The sequence below is a fragment of the Crinia signifera genome, chromosome 4 (assembly GCF_055691185.1).
Source record: "Crinia signifera chromosome 4, ASM5569118v1, whole genome shotgun sequence".
Lineage (NCBI taxonomy): Eukaryota > Metazoa > Chordata > Amphibia > Anura > Myobatrachidae > Crinia > Crinia signifera.
In genome coordinates, this window is record NC_139220.1 from 239124864 (window position 1) to 239142836 (window position 17973).

At 49.1% G+C, this 17973-nt stretch overlaps 1 protein-coding gene across 1 annotated transcript in view; it reads left to right on the plus strand.

Moving 5' to 3' along the window:
- The window catches only part of LOC146075149 (peptidyl-prolyl cis-trans isomerase FKBP8-like), a 56384-nt gene extending 49299 nt beyond the window's left edge, over window positions 1-7085 (plus strand). Inside the window, exon 8 of the mRNA XM_083184096.1 lies at window positions 5284-7085. Within this exon, the coding sequence (XP_083040222.1) occupies window positions 5284-5370 (87 nt within the window). The 3' untranslated portion in view covers window positions 5371-7085. The remainder of the gene's footprint in view (window positions 1-5283) is intronic.
- The last annotated feature ends 10888 nt before the right edge of the window (window positions 7086-17973 follow it).

Consider the following 17973-nt stretch of genomic DNA (forward strand, 5'->3'; position numbering starts at 1 on the left):
GCACACTTGTATTAAGTGTGGGTCAAACTATCTTTATGGACTAATATTTCAGGGCCACACATGTCCCTTTGTAAAGGTGAAATAACGTTCTCACATCAAGATCTATCTTGCCCATGATCAGCAACTTGAGGCTGCAGCTACGACCAAAATGGCAGTTCGGTTGGGCGGCGTTTTTCCGGCTCGATCTTACCGAGCCAAGCTGAATCGGGTCTTATATTATTATGCAAAAATGTGCATGTAGGTTCATTTCACTTGCAGGTCAGATTTTGTGCCATACAGAAACCAAATTCCACATGTGTGGTATGAATTAAACTAGGTTCCCATTATACAATTATTGTGCCTATTTGCACAAAATCGGGTGATTTGTCCTGTTTTTTGATGTAAGGTTTAGGAGTTAACATTTTGGGCAAACGCATATAAAATGGTCCAATTTGATTATCGAATCAGTCAGTCTTGACAGAAGATAATCAGATTTCGCTTTATTGGCCAGGTATACTTGTGTATACTAGGAATTAGATTTGGTTTGCTGTGCAATGGCCAGGGTGGGAACAAGTAAACAGTAACAGTACAGATATATATCACATGTACAGATATGCACTAGAAGATGTATCCTGATGAGGGACATGGACATGGGGAACATATATTTACAGAGCTGTGCAGCACCCAGGCAGCAATTCAGCCGCACCACTTGGTGATTGCATCAGCCAGATAGGTAGACAAATAAAAACAGTACAGATATAGGCAGGGGCTGGCTGGCAACTTTTAGCCTAGGGGGCAAGTCCAGAGCACTGGCCCATAATCAGCCAAGTCACCGTCGGAAGGAATGCTTTTGCGCGCCGTAGGCGCGCCGAAAAATTAGGGGCGTGGCCTATCATAAGGGGCGTTGCCTGTACCATGATTGTATTGTGTACCTGCAGATTGCACATTTTAGCGAACCTTGTAATACCCATTACACATAAAGCCACATGCCGTAATGCCAATTACACATTATGCTGAACACCATGATGCCAGTTACACATTACGCCCAACACTGCGATGCTAATTACTCAATACACCGCACACTGTGATGCTAATTACACATTATGCTGCACACCTTGATGCCCATTACACCCCATACTGTGATGGCAATTACCCAATGCTCCCCACACCGTAATGTCCATTACGCCCCATACCATGATGCCCATTACACCGCACAATGTGATGTCCACAGTGCCAGATATGCCCCCACAGTGCAAGATATTCCGCCACAGTACCAAATACACATATGCCCCCACAGTGCCAGACACAAATGCCGCCACAGTGCCAGATATTCTGCCACAGTGCCAAATACGCATATTCCTCCACAGTGCCAGATATGCCCCCAGAGTGCCAGAGACACATATGCCCCCACAGTGCCAGAGACACATATGCCCCCACAGTGCCAGAGACACATATGCCCCCACAGTGCCAGATACACATATGCCCCCACAGTGCCAGATATGCCCCCACAGTGCCAAATACACATATGCCCCACAGTGCCAGATACACATATGCCCCCACAGTGCCAAATACACATATGCCCCCACAGTGCCAGATACACATATGACCCCACAGTGCCAAATACACATATGCCCCACTGTGCCAGATACACATATGTCCCCACAGTGCCAAATACATATATGCCCCCACAGTGCCAGATATGCCCCCCACAGTGCCAGATACACATATGCCCCCACACAGTGCCAGATATGCCCCCACACAGTGCCAGATATGCCCCCACACAGTGCCAGATATGCCCCCACAGTGACAGAAACACATATGCTGGGGTGAGGGAGGGGGGGGGGGGAGAGCGCTTACCCACTCGCTAGCTGCGGGCCGTGCTGCGGCTGGATCAGGTTCTCCAGCCCTCCTGCGCTGGCCGCGGCTTCCAGAACACGGCCGCGGCTACAGGAAAATGGCCGCCGGCCTCCTGCACTGAGAACATGTCCTCAGTGCAGGGGGCCGGCGGCCATTTTCCTGTAGCCGCGGCCGTGTTCTGTAAGCCGCGGCCAGTGCAGGAGGGCTGGAGAAGCTGATCCAGCCGCAGCACGGCCCGCAGCCAGTGGGTGGGTAAGCGGCCCGGGGGGCATATGGCACTCTGCCCCCCGGCCCAGCCCGCCCCTGGATATAGGACATGTACAGAAATGCACTAGACGTATCCTGATGAGGGACACGGACATAGGTAACATATATTTACTGAGCACCCAGGCAGCCATTCAGCAGTGCCACTTTGTGATTGCAACAGACAGATAGGTAGTAAGTAAAAAACAGTACATATATAGGACACAACAGGGGAGACACAGGGTATCGGCACAGATCCTAGGCAGCCATCTTGACGTTGCTACTCCCAGGGCAGCAGTGGAAGGGCTCAACAGGCCATCTCCCCTTCAGCACACCACAGGAGTCAGCTTGGATGGATCCAGAGGCTGTTCTGTTGTGGAAGGGGGGAAGCAGCCTGCCAGGGGCCCTTCCACTGCTGCCCTGGGAGTAGCAACGTCAAGATGGCTGCCTAGGATCTGTGCCGATACCCTGGTCATTTGACCCTTTTTTACGTGTCAACCTTTTGGAATAAAATATCCTGTTTTGAGGATCCACGCCTACCTGCTTCTTCCCTTGGACCACTTTGAGAGAGACAGACAAAGAAACCTTTCTGCGCACATAGGGCCTAGTCCCTAGGTGAGTGTTGTACACAAGGGGTGTATCTGTGAGAGTGAAGTTGTGGGGCAGAGGAGAAGCAATCAAAGATACCTTTATGTGCAAATAGGGTATTGGGTCAGTATCGAGCTAACGGATATATGGTTGCTGATGATATTCTATTTGAAATTGGAAATTAAGAGGAAGATCGCCGAGTTCCAAGCACAAAGAAACCCTTATATGCATATAAGGCTTTGTGATAAGGTCAGCTAGTAATATAGGTTCCCCCTGCTAGACACAGGAGTATCCCTTAAATTTACCTTGGCCTATTGGTGAATAGGAATACATGTAGCGGGTACAGCGCCAGTGACAACACTCAAATTTTTTTCAGATATATGCAATAGTCTCACTAGTAGGGTGCGCAGGCTGCACTTGATGACACCATCTGAGTGGGTGAATAAGCAAAACTGCTCTGCTACTCGGGTGTCACCCCCTTGGATTGTGTAACCAAGCAGTTGGTAGACCAGGGAGTGGTTGTGGCTGCTGGAGCACTTGGCAAGCCACCAGTGCAAGGTGAATGGGGAACTCATTCCCCCCAAAATGGCACATACCTCAGACACTCTTGGCTATCACACCAGGGGCCTTATTCTGGTTGGAGCGGCCAAACGTGCGTACGTTCCAAAACAACGTACGCTATCCGTACGCGGCCGTTGGGGTTAAGTCCACCCACAACTCAGCCGCATACGTACGGGCAGAAACAACGTCGAAGGGGAGTGGCGTACAAATGTGCGTACGCCAACGTACACGGACGGGCCAGCCCTTACACTCCGACAACTGGCGTACAATTGAGCGTACACCACCGTTTACGGACGTCTCTCGGCCGTCTTCCCACTGACTTCTTGCGGCTATCTGAGCGTACGCCACCGTGCACGGATGGGTCTCTATTGTTTTCAATAGAAAAGTCAGCTTATGTCACCGCTCGTGAGAGTGAGCGTACGTCCGTGTACGCTGACATACCCTTCACATATATGGACCTGCAAATCTTGCCTTTCAACTATAATTATGAAAATTAATTAATTGATTGAATTAATTAATGTGCAAAATAGTGGGCATGGGCTTAAAACATTGCTGAAACATCCTTTGTAGGTGTTAGATGTGGTTTATGTTATTGTATCCTAAATACAAAACCTATGTTTGTATTAGAGTGAACACGTTGACACATGTCGACTTGTGTAGATTGAGTGTGCTACTGTGTAAAGTCTATGAAAGCACGTAGTGAATGTGTATAACTGTTTAGCAAATACCTACCTTAGCATATATAAGCAGGTCTTAAAAAGAATCTTACCTTAAATTAAACAAACCTTTAAATGTAGAGAAGTATAGAAAGATAAGCTTCCAATGTGTTTGAGTGCTGTGTGTGGCTTGCAGGTAGTGAAATCATGGTTTGGACTTAATAGACTGCAGCATTGGTTATTACATTCAGGTGTATGTGTTTGGTAGTAATCAGCGTAAATTAGCAAATCCAGGCGCACGCTGGCATGCGGTATCTGTAGGGGTGGTTTGAGATGGCGGTTGGCGGCCGCCTGTTTTGTGTCCGAAATGAACGGTGCCTTAGTCGATCGTGCGGTAGTAGCACCGCTCATTTTTGGTGCACACCCCCGTGTACGCCCATATTTACGCCCATTTTCCCTCATTATTTCGGCCGCCCCCAATGCCCGTACACTCGCGTATAGGTTTTTTCGCACGTAGAGGCCCGTCCGTAAGCGTTTTGGGGTGTTCGCGCCTGCGCATTAGCGAATGTACGCATGCGCAGATCATAAAAAAGCCCGGGACGTACGCTTACGGCCCGGCCGCTCCAACCAGAATAAGGCCCCAGGTGTCACCATGCATGGTGACACAAAAAAATAAATTCTTATTATGTGGTGTTGATTTTGGGACCGTTTGTTGGTCCAATCAAAAAATAATTTAGTGAGTATCTAGCTTAAGGCTGCAGAACTGATGTGTTATATGTTTTCTTGCGGGTATAGGTCATTGGGACATGCATTGAGTCAACCACTGAAGTTCGACAACTGAAATCAGCCGATAGTGTTGGAAAGCCGACACAAGCATGAGGTCGACAGCCGACACAAGCATGAGGTCAACAGTCAAAAGGTGGACATGAGTTCTTTCACATTTTTTCCCCAAATGACGGCATAGTCGACGTGGATGCCGGCAAAGTGTACCGCGTCCCCTTGCATGGCTCCCCATGCTTCATGCATGGTGCCTCACTGCGTTCGGCATACTATTCTATTCTCCCTCCGCGGTTTAGTGGATGGTAGGGCATGAAATACCACCATGACAAACTCATGTTGACCTTTTGACTGTCGACTTTGCCATTGTCGACCTAATGCTTATGTAGACCTTTCAACCCTGTCTACCTTAGCCATTTCAACCTATTTCAGGCGTTGGCCTTCAGGGGCCACCCATTGCATGTCGGCCTAAATAGGATCGACCTATTGACCATATCCCTTTCCTTGCAGTACCTGTGACAGCAACAGCTTCCCTAGTCTCTGATCACTAACATTGTAGATGCAGACAGACATTCTTCAGAATAACCATGGTGTCTGACCTCTGGCTTTCCTGTGTTCTCAGGTGACCTACAGGGTCCTGCTGTTTGGATCGGTGACTGCAGCTTTACTAAGTCTACTGGCAGCTTTTATCATTATGCAGGACAGCTGAATATTAATGCTGATTAATTCTATTTCTTCTTAAAGCTATGAAATAAGACATTATGACACGAGAGAGTATACATTGTGTATAATGTCCAAGCTCTGTACAAAGATTTGCTGATCAACTCTGATATCTCAGACCGAGCCAGCTGCTCCGAGAGTCCTGATTACTGTTTATGCGCTCACCTGCAAAAAAAAGGAAAAGATTGAAAAGGATAATAAATAAGGTGTAATTAAATTTCACGGTAGAGTATCATTTTATTTTTTTATGTATTTGATGAAAAATCAGTTTTTACAAGGAACCTCAAGATCACTTCAGCATTTATTGCACACCAACCTTTCAATTCCTAAGGTTGAAGAACCATGTGATGTGTAGAAACTGGGATCTGTTCTGATAACCATGCAACCGGAACACTGTCACATCTCTTCTTCCACTTTATACTACCATTGGATTGGTAGAAGAACGATGACAGAAGAGGAAAAGTCTTTCAGAGATCTGCTCATGTACAGTAGCTCAACTTGCTTGCACACTTTTAAATTGAACTGTAAATCCTTTGTATCCGTATCAGATTGTTATAAATAATATTGATAATCAGCGGTTGGAAAGGTGGCATCCGGAAGGGGGTAAATTTACTAAAAGTTCTAAAATGATGTTGCCATAGCAACTAATCAGAATTTGCCTATCATTTCTACATTGTATCCTAGAAAATGATAGACAGAATCTGATTGGTTGCTTTCGGCAATATCACCTCTTTCATTTTTAGAATCTTTCACGTAAATATACCCCAATGTCTAGGTGAAAAGTCAATAGGTCAACACCAAATGGTCGACATGCACAAGTAGACATTGACAAAAGGTTGACACAAGCAAAAGGTCAATGTGGAAAAGGTTGACACGTGAGTTTAACTTTTTCATACTATACCATCCATGTGGGCTCCGATTGTGAATGGTGAAGTGCACTGAGCACAGAGAGGCACCTGGCCAAAAGCATGGGGACATGGACACCAAAGAATAACAAACTCACATAAACATTTCCAGGTCTCGACTTTTCCATTTCGACTTTTTGCTTGTGTCAACCATTTGTCATTGTTGACCTTGTGTCTGTCAACCTAATGACTGTTGACCTAGACATTCTCCGTGAGTTCATCCTCACCCAGGACGGTCATCTACTAAGAGAGCATCTGTGATGTTAATATATCCTAGGAAGTTTATATTTTATAAAGCAATAAGTAGCGACAGCAATACAGTACTATATTGTATTATTTTAGTTTTGTTAGATTTTTAAAACTTTCTAAGTACTCTCATCAGTCTATACTCCAATATAAAGTATAAGCTGTGGCAAAACTGTTTGACCTTCAGTGATAACGTGCTTCATACCATTCCACGCTCCTGGTGAATCATTCCATCAGTAGTATGGTCTTGCCTTCAATGTTCTATGCAGTTCCCGAATATTCTAACAAGTACATGTATCATTTCTGTATGTTCCATGATGTATATATTTAATGATTACATTTATTTGCAGTACTGTAATTGCAGGTGATATTATTAAACATAAATCATTATATTTGGACCCAGATGACCACTGTATGCATTTTGTATAAAGACAAAAATAAATCTTCCCTTCACCATTACAGTAAGTTATGGTGTGTTCCAGTCCTGAAACACTTTGAATATGGTCACATGTTTAAACACATACGCTACATTTTCTGTGCTCCAAGAAGAACACTACAGAGACACTACAGAGTGATAAATTTAGTGTAAAGTCGGGATGCTCAGAGCCGGCCCTAGGCATAGGCAAACTAGGCAAATCCCTATGGTATTGCCTAGGGGCACCAGCAGCTTCTGCTGATTAAAATGATATGCAGCATGCCTATATTCTGTGTGTGAGTGAGGCTGTATCTGTATATGAAATAGTGTATACATGGAAATCACTGTAACATAGCATTCCGTATGCAGGTACAGCCACAGTTGTACACAGAATATAGGCATGCCGCATATCATTTTTAATCATCAGAAGCTCCTTGTGTGTCCTGGTCACATAGCAATGCAAATAAGATGAATTTTCAGCAAAAAATGCACCCAACGTTAGCAGAACTGGCCAGGAGCTGCATGGCCTATTGAGGCAAGATGTATGAGGAAACATCTGTACCCAAGCAGAGGCAGAGATCACAGTGTTAGCGGCTGTGTGAGTGCTGTCTGTGGGTGGGTTGGTTGTGCAATAGTGTTCGGTATATGTGTAAGGGGCATTATGTGTGTCATGTATAAATGCATTAATAATGTGCGACATATGTGTAACAGGCATTATGTGTGTCATGTGTATAAGGGCATTAATATTGTGCAACATATGTGTAACTAGGTGATTCATCGCGCCCTACGGGCGCTCTTCACACCGGCGTAAGGGGCTACGCCCCTTAATTTGTGAACATTTGTATTGTGAGAAATATGGTTAGAATTGTATGAAAGATGCCCTGTATTGCAGCTTCTGGCAGTGGGTGAGGGTCCAGCGTGGCAGCACAGGAGTACCGGACGGTGGCCCTGAGTCAGTGTCTCCTCCTACTGGGTGGGAGTTAGGGTGCATGAGAGCAGGAGGCTGGGATATGAGGCATGATAGGGGTATGTGGGCAACACAGCGTCAGCGATTACCCAGTGGTGGAAGTTACGGTTCAGGAGAGCAGGAAGCTGGGTAGTGATAGGGGTGTGTGGGCATACGGGGGACTAAAGAGGGTGGTGGACACTGTGCAGCTTCTGCCAGTGGGTGAGGGTCCAGCGTGGCAGCACAGAAATACAGGAGTCAGTGTCTCCTCCGACTGGGTGGGAGTTAGGGTGCATGAGAGCAGGAGGCTGGGCGGTAAAGCATGATAGGGGAATGTGGGCAACACAGGGTGAGCGGGTCTCCACTGGCGGAAGTTACGGGGCAGGAGAACAGGAGGCAGGGCAGTGTCCTCCCACATTGATGGCAAAAGTATTCAACATCGGCCATAAACCATCGATTATTTGAAAATCATTGATGGTCGATGGGCATCCCTAGAACTGGAGGAGGGTGGGGGACAGTATGCAGCTCCCGGCAGTGGGTGAGCGTCTCCTCCCACTGGGAGGGAGTGAGCGTGCATGAGAGCAGGAGGCTGTATAATAGTGGTATGTGGGCAAGACATTGATAAAAGTTGTGGCGCTGGTGCAGAGGGCAGTGGGGAAACCTGCAGTGCGGCAGCCAGGGCCGGATTTCCCACCTAGGGGCGGTACCTGCTTGTGGTGGTACAGGATCCCCCATTGTCACGGGGGTACGTGAAATGCGGGAGCGGGGGCCGCGGTGGTCCGCTGGGGGGGTGGAATTGCCGGAAGGGGGTCTGCAAATTGCGGGAGGGGGGGTGGTGTGTGGGGATCCGCGGTTAGCGGGAGGGGGCGGGGGTCAGCAAATCGTGGGCGGGGGCGCGGGGGGGCTTGAATCGTGGGAAGGGGGGTAGGCAAATTGCGGGAGGGGGGTTGTCGGGGTTAGTGAATTGCGGGAGGGGGGGTTGCGGAGGTCCGTGAATTGCGGGAGGGGCGCGTGGGGTGCCGTGAGTCAAGGGGGGGTGGTGCGGGGGTCCGTGAATCACGGGAGGGGTCATGAATCGCAGGAGGGGGGGGTCGTGGGGGGGCTGCGAATCGCAGGAGGGGGGGTGTGGGGGGTTGCCGTGAATTGCATGAGGGGGGCGTGAATCAAGGGAGGGTGGGCGCAGGGGGGTGGTGCGGGGGTCCGTGAATCGCGGAAGGGGGCATGAATCGCGGGAGGGGGGGTCGTGGGGGGTTCCGAAACGCAGGAAGGGGGGTATGGGGGGTGCCGTGAATTGCGTGAGGGGGGCATGAATCGCGGGAGGGGGGTCCCCGAATGTGTGAATTACGGGGCAGTCGCAAATCGCGAGAGGTGCCGAGGGGGCCCGCAAATCGCGGGAGGGGGGCGCTACGGGGGGTTTCGTGAATCGCGGGAGGGGGGGTCGTGGGGGGTTGCGAATCGCAGGAAGGGGGGTGTGGGGGGTGCCGTGAATTGCGTGAGGGGGGCATGAATCGCGGGAGGTGGGGTCCCCGAATGTGTGAATTAGGGGGCGGTCGCAAATCGTGAGAAGTGCCGAGGGGGCCCGCAAATCGCGGGAGGGGGGCGCTACGGGGGGTTCCGTGAATCGCGGGAGGGGGCGGCGCGAATTGCGGGAGGGGGGTCGCAAATCACAGTAGGGGGGGTGCCGTGAATCGCGGGAGGGGGGTTGCGGGGGGCCCTTTTAATGCCGGGAGGGGGGGTCGCAGGGGTCCCGCGAATCGCGGGAGGGGGCTCGCGGGAGGGAGGGGTCGCTGGGGTCCCGCGATTTGCGGGAGGGTCGCGGGGGTCCCGCGTTTCGCGGGAGGGGGTGGTCGCGGAGGTCCAGCGAATTGCGGGAGGGGGTGGTCGGGTCTGGGACGGATATTAGACAGCACTTACATCGACAGCCATTACATCGACACCATTAGTTCGACAGCTCAATAGGTCGACATGGTTTTAGGTCGACATACCATTAGGTCGACATGTCATTATGTCGACAGCTCCTTAGGTCGACAGGTCATTAGGTCGACAGCTCATTAGGTTGACATGTTTTTAGGTCGACACTGCCTTTAGGTCGACAGAGTCTATGTCGACAGTCAAAAGGTCGACATGGGTTTTTTCACTGTTTTTTTGGCCGAAATGTCGACACAGTCGCGGGAGGGGTGGGTCGCGCGAATCGCGGGAGGGGGGGGTCGCGGGGGTCCCGCGAATCGCGGGAGGGGGGGTCGCGGGGGGCCCGCGAATCGCGGGAGGGGGGGTCGCGGGGGGTCCCGCGAATCGCGGGAGGGGGGGTCGCGGGGGGTCCCGCGAATCGCGGGAGGGGGGGTCACGGGGGGTCCCGCGAATCGCGGGAGGGGGGTCGTGGGGGTCCTGGCAGAGGGTAGGGATGTGCAGGAGTAATGGTGGATGGTGGCTGTGGAGTAATGGTGGATGGTGGGCGTGTACTGTAGCCCTGGCTGGGCGGGGGGAGGTGATGTCAAGGGGGTGGAACGTTAGACACATGAAAGTGAAACTGTTCTACACAGGAACGTTCTCCACAGGGGTTGAGTGACAGATCTGGCTAAATATATAAGAGATGGGCATTATGTGTGTCATGTATATAAGGGCATTAATAATATGCAATATATGTGTAAGGGGCATTATGTGTGTCATTATGTGTATGAAGGGCATTAATAAAGGTTGGCATAATGTGTAAGGGGCATTATGTTTATAAGGACATTAATAATGTGTGTCATGTGTAAGGGGCATTACTGTGTGGTATTATCAGGGGTGCCGAGAGAAAGGGGTAGGGGGTACAAATTACCCAGGCCAAAGTCTGATGGAATGGACCAGTGGGGGCCCCAGGCCCCCTCCCCTTAAGTGACAGTAGCAGCTGCAGCTCTTCTCCTCTGCCCAGCACACATTGCTTTGTGCTGGGTTGCAGTGTGGCCATGGAGGTGCTTAAAAGACAATATTTTCTCAGGATCTTTTTCTACGGGTATAATATGAATAATGTGAGGAGTAATGTATATAAGGTAAAGTGGTACTACTGTGTCATGTAACGTGAATAAGGGACACCATCGCATGATATAATGTGAACAAAGTTGCACTACTGTGTGGCATAATTTGAATTGGGGGTACTATTGTGTGGCCATTCCCCTTCCCAGCAAGAACGCACCCGTTTGGGCTGCGCACCAAATGTGGGCACTGTATCTATTTAAAATATTGTTGGTAGGAGCACCAAAATGATGACTGCCATGATGAGGTTGATGGTGCTGGGAAAGGGGAGCAGGGTCAGAGGAGGAACTAGTGGCGTTTATAGGGGGCACCAGCCCAAATCTTGCCTAGGGCGTCATTTAGGCTAGGGCCAGCTCTGGGGATGCTTAATGACAACTTATATTTCACACAAAAGTATGGAGGTCCCAAGGTTAAAAGACTTTACACTAAATTTAAAAAACAGATGAATGAGGGGGGCATAGCCATACCCCTTCCTGTAGTCATGCCTCTATCCCACCCCCCAGCACTTGGGGGTATACAGTACTAGAAATGTTGGCTGTTATGTATCAGCATCCTGTCCGAACCTGCCATCATCTTCATCCTTAAAAGCTCACCATTTGCACCCATATTAACAGATCGGGTGCCGGATGGCTGACAGTCGAGATTCCAACAGTCATTACACCAACGTCGGAATCCCCACTGTTCAAACCCCGACACTTGGGATCCTAACGGCCACTGGCTATTCTCCCTTGTGCGGGTCCACGACCCCCATAGAGGGAGAATAGAATAGATGGTGAGCGTAGCATGGCGACCACAGCGAGCCCACAAGGGCTAATGACTGTCTGGATCCTGACTGTCGTTGTGCTATACCACACCCCATAGATCAGTCTAAAGGTGCCCATACACTAGTAAGATTTATCTGCAGATCTGGCTGGTTGGAACAAAAACATGGTTATGGATGAGTGACAGTTTGTCAGTTTTCCAGCATTTCCAAACAAATGGTCAACTGTCATGTGCTCTCATCCATAACCATGTTTTTGCTCCAACCAGCCAGATCTGAATATAAATCTGCGTGTGTATGGCCACCTTAACTCAGATTCAGGTCAGTGCACCCTAATCCACCACTCCCTCCATGTACCTAAAAGCAGGGTGTCTCAGCAGTGATGTTTATACAACACATCCATTCGCAGCGCTGCAGGGAACACAGATTAGCGGGGGGGGGGGGGGGGGGGGGGGAGTGTTCGGCCTACAAGGCTAATGCTGCTTTGCAAGCCAACCAGAATGAGGGCCATTATATGTAAAAGTCATGCAATTATAGATGTGGCCACAAGATGTCCTCGGCCCAGGAATGTGAGAGTTTACACTAGTAAGCGAATGTTGGCTCATCTTTTCTTGGACTTACTGAGAATAAAATGGAGTTTTATTTTAAAAGCAGTGTCCTTTGCAGCCATGTGCTTCTTGGCAGATATTAGCTGTAAAATTCTGCTTACACATAATGTTAGTGAAAGGTTTCAATATTCACCTCAAACTTTTAGCAGTGGCTTAAGCAGGGTACACACCTAAAGATTTATCGGTCCAACCTGTTCTGTCTGATGGGAACAAAAACCTTGTAATGTATGGTATAGTGACATATACAGTATATAGTTTGGGAGCAAAGCATAATCACCAATCTCTCCAAAATACTGGAAAAAGGACAATAGTCATTGAGACAAATTGGTTAAAGCCGTTTGCATACCTCCTAACTATCCTGCTTACTAATGGACAGTCCTGCTATTTAGACACTGTCTGGGTCCTGCTGCCTCACCCACGGGTCTCAGTGTCCCGCTGGCGGAGGGAAGGTTGAGGAAGCTTGTGATCACAGCCCCTCTGCTCTGCAAAGCAGCCAGTGATCACTGAATAGATGTACTGTACAGGAAGGGGAGTTGGGGGATGCCCAGCTGCTCAGGGAGAGCTGGGCACACCCCCAAAATAACAAGGCCTCCATCTGAGGCTCTGTTTACTCCACCTGAGGCCTAGTCTCCTTTTCAGATGTGGGCATGAATGGTCTTGCTTCACTGTCTGTTGGGAGGGGATGCGGTTAATTTCCCGGCGGTTAGAATCCCGACCACCGAAATTCCGAAACTTCCACGACACCCATAGAGGGAGAATAAATTAGCATGGCGAGCCCAGCGAGGCACAGGACCTGGATAGAAAATTATTTTTGGGTACATTTGTTAAATCGGTATGAAATCCCGGTGGTCGGAATCCCAGCAGTCAAAATCCCGACGCCGGAATCCCGACCGCCAAAATCCTGACAAGGGGGGACGCCGGAATCCCGACCGCCAAAATCCTGACAAGGGGGGACGTGGATCGCCCCCCTTACGTAAGGGGGGCGATCCACGTCCCCCCTTGTCAGGATTTTGGCGGTCGGGATTCCGGCGTCGGGATTTTGACTGCTGGGATTCCGACCACCGGGATTTCATACCGATTTAACAAATGTACCCAAAAATAATTTTCTATCCATTTTTCAGCATTTGAGAGCAACTGTTTCCATGTCCTTTGCTCCCATACTTTTTTTTTTTGTTGCCACCAGAAAGATTGGACAGATAAATCTAACTGTGTGTGTCCAGCTGTACTAAAGCCTCCCAGATGGTAAACCCAGCCCATTGTCTTACTGTATGCTTGTAGTGTTAACAATACAGGATGACTGTGCTAAGTGACGCCCCTATTTACAACTGTCCTCTGTAACATACCAGGGGTCGCACAGCATTCTAGGTTCCCAGCTGGAACGCCCCCCATCCCCCTCCTCAATTAACGGTTATGGATCATTCGGTTGACCCAAGAAAGGTCGACACTGAAAGGTCAACAGGCAGAAGGTCGACAGGGTCCTTAGGTCGACAATACAGAAGGTTGACACATATTTTTTTAGGCATCTAGATCTAGATGGGCACGGTGCCTCGCTACGCTCGGCCACTATTCTATTCTCCCTCCATGCCCTAGTGGATGGTAGGACATGAACTATCTCCTGTTCTGGAACCACAGTGAGGGAAAAAAGAAAAAACCTGTGTCGACCTTCAACATTGTCGACCTAAGGACCCTGTCGACCTCCAGTCCCTGTCGACTTTCTGCCTGTCAAACTTCCGGTGTCGACCTAAGGAGTGTTGACCTTTCTTGTTAACCCCAATTAACAACTGCCACACACCACAAAAAAAGTTACAAAAAAACATCAATTCAAAATAAGAAATAAACACAGGGTTGCCGACTTTTAAATGCTCCTCTCCGGGAGAAGCCCGGAGAGGAGACTTTCCTTACCCGATCGGGGGGATTCCCAGGAGTCTCCGGGCCCCCCTGAGCCCCCCGAATCACGGCATGTAAATGCCGCAATCCGCAGGTCTCAGAGGAGGGGGCGGAGCTAAAATGGCACAATCATGTCATTAAGCCCCGCCCCCATTATGGGAAATAGGATAAATGACTGATCTCCATGGAGTGGGCGGGGCTAAAATGACACGATTGTGCCATTTTAGCTCCGCCCCCTCCTCTGAGACCCGCGGATTGCGGCATTTACATGCCGTGATTCGGGGGGCTCAGGGGGGTCGGGAGACTCCCGGGAATTCCGGGAGGGTCGGCAACCCTGAATAAACATTGGGCGGTATTCAATGACCTGAATCGTTGGTCACAGTGATTCAGATTTTACATTCGCCAGCCATTCACCGGTTTTTTACGTCGATTCGCCAAGCGTAGGGAGTCGCCGGGACTAGCTGTGTCACCCTATTCAACGTGGCTGAGAATCGCCGCCCCCAACGGCGATTCTCAGCCAATCCGGCGTTTCCCTAAACAGCTTCAGTACTGAAAGAAATTGCAGTGAAATGCAAGAAAAATGCAAATTACCCTGAAAAAACGATTCCTATACAGCAGACTGCAAAAGCTGTGTAATCTCCGCAAACGCCAAACGAAGGAGTGAGGTGGGGAGGAGAATCATGGGTAAGTGAGGTGCACCATGGGTAAGAACATTGCTTTGTGGGAGAAAAAAAAAATACCAGAAAAAATTAAATATATATTTGTATAGCACTTCTACGACCATCACATCACACAAGGGCAGCAAATAATAATACATTACACTTGCAGAGTTAAATTGAACACTTAAAACCAATTATTTCACAGGTTCCGATAAAAGTTCACCACAAAAAGATGACGAGGGACACTCGGTGAGGAACGGCGATATGACACAAGAAATAAGAATCGCCAACTTCTCATTGAATACACTTTTGGCGATTCCCGTCGACTACCGGCGAATCCCCATGAAAATCCCTATACACAAAAAACGGCGATTTGTAGAGAATAACATTTGGCGATTGGTGCTTCATTCACCGGTCGTCATTGGCGAATAGAAGACGTTGAATAGGGTGATTCGCTTTTTCAGCTCAAAAAATCGCCGGCACACATGAAAAAAACACAGAATCGCCATAAAACTTGGCGATTCTGCCTCATTGAATACCGCCCATTGCCTCACAAGTCCAACCCTGCTTCAAATGACCTTTATCTGTGCCTCAAACCTGGCCCTTAAGTCCACCCCCCTTAGTTTCTACTCAATAAATATACCTCAGAAATGCAAATCGTAAGCTTCAGCTGGGTAATCTTTTGAGAGTGTAATATTATGTGGAATGTCTTTGAGCACCCAGTAAAGGCGGGAACACAATTTTCTCCTATGGGGAGCCAGCGCCGTTACATAAACAGGAGGAATGCGGAAGTGCTTCGGAAGAAAGTATAGAGCATATGTGATGAGGATAATGGCAAGGAAAAAAGAACAGTAATGCAGCGGCGTTAGTACATACCCCCCTGATTATCGATTGATTGTGCATGGATCGTAGTGCACATGCGCGGGGCCTTTCTGCAATAAAATTCAGCGTTTTTTTTTTTGATGGCTGTACCCAAGACAATTGACAGGCGTCCGGCATTTGTGGGTGGTAACCGGCCATTTAATGCGAGTGTTAGGGAATGCCCAGACATTTTCAGGAAAGTCTTCTGACATTAGCTCCGGCCCCAATCAGCCTGTTGAATTTGCAGCTGCCGAGTATTGCTGGCCACACATCAGACCAACTTTCCTCCAACCATCCAACTAGTTGGTTGGTTGGACTGAAAATCTGGTACTGTATGGGGGCAAATGGCAATAAGCAATTTGCTCACAAACTCAGGAGAATGGACAAAAACATTCAGTGAAATTGTTTAAATCAAACAGGTTCAACTACAGTACTGTGTCTGAGTGACAGTTTTCAGATTTAGGAAACAAATGACTTAATTACAAATTACATTTGCTCCTATCCAGTTCCAGATTTTTATTCCATCCAATCAACTAGTTGGATGGTTGGAGGAAAGTTGGTATAATGTGTGGCCAGCATGAGTGCACAAGTGACTTGCGGCTATTTGCAGAGGCTGTAATATTTTCACAGCCCATTCGCAGCCTTGCATGGTGCAGGTTTTCACTCTGGTGGGGCGGCGGCAATCTGATCGCAGGGCTCTATTTTTTTTACCAGTCCAGCGATCAAGTCTGAATAACCCCCAGTAGTAAGACATGTGACTGTGTAAAGGCCCTCATACATTAGGCCGACTTGTCTGAAGAACAAGTCGGACCTTATTTCCCCTGATGTGTTTGACATCCCCTCCGACCCGATGTGCATCGGGTCGGAGTGGGGAGGTCGGACGGGCTGCACATGAAATCTATTGGATGTGACCCATCATTGGCACATCGCTGGTGCTTTTTAGCACCCACAATGTGTTGGTCGATCTATAGATGTGTGCCAGCGGTAAAGCACTGCTGGCACACACCTATGTGCAGCAGCAGGGTCCGGACAGCGGCGTCCAGGCAGGGGTGGCTGTGAGGTCAGTGGCGTAACTATAAATACTGCGCCCCCCCCCCCTGTAAAATAAAACCCACCCTCCCCCAACCCTGCCTTACCCCGCTGATGCTGCCGCCGCCGGGTTTGTGGCCGGGACCCACGATCTCCTTGTCTGCAGTCCCAGCTCCTGATAATGGCAAAAATAGCTCTCACAAAATGTCCACACCCTTACAGCAGACACTTTTTGAGGATGCTAGAGGAGCCTCCTCTAGCATCCTCAATAAGTGTCTGCTGTAAGGGGGCAGACATTTTGTTAGAGTTACTTTTGCCATTATCAGGTGCCAGCCTGGAGGAGAGCCGGTTCCCGGCCATATAGCGACGTCAACAGCAAGCAGTGCCAGCAGGGTAAGGCAGGGCTAGGGAAGCGTATCAAAAGCCACATATCCCCGGCGCCCACACCTACTCAGAGCCTCCCCGCGACCACGGGGTCTGCGGGGCTATTGTTACGCCACTGTGTGAGGTTGTATTACTATTTGCCAGGTGGCAGGCTGGGAAGTGCTGCTGAATTTGAAAACATATTTGAAAAGACTGGCTGGATGCTGATTGGCCAAGACCAAGCTGCCTGGACACCACTGCCCGGCACCACAGCAGCTTCCTGGGATTACATGCAATACCGTAAATCCATGGTTGCCTACCGGACCCTCTCCATCAAGGAGAAAATGCTCTGTTCCTGGACTTCCCTGGTTAAGTATGATTGCCATCACCTTTGGGGAGCTAGGTACAGGATAAGAAAGGTGTCACCACAGGTGATAGCAATTCAGCATTTTCTCCATGAAGGAGAGGGTCAGGTAGGCAACCCTGAATAAATCACATGCAATTTATTGCATGTAAAAATGGCACATCAAGTGCCAAATCATAAGCAAGCCTCCCAGGGAGCTGCTGGGGGCTATAAAGGGCAGCAAACTGGTCTGACTTGTCCTTAGGACTTTTATGCTGCTTTCACATTGCACAACCTGCTCTGACCCGGTTTTTTAAATGTTTCTTTAACCGGGTCAGAGCAAGTTTAACCCCCTTCACATTGCATGTTGTAAACGGTATATTACTGGTTAATTACCGTTTTTGTACCTTTCACATTTAACCCGTTGTGAAAGGTACACGGTCATTAACCAGTAATATGCCATTCCTCCCCTGGTGCTTGCCAGCGCACTCAAGCACACCAAGCAAAGCTACCCCAATGCTTTACATTAGAGTTGCATTGCTCAGGGGATGACCCGGA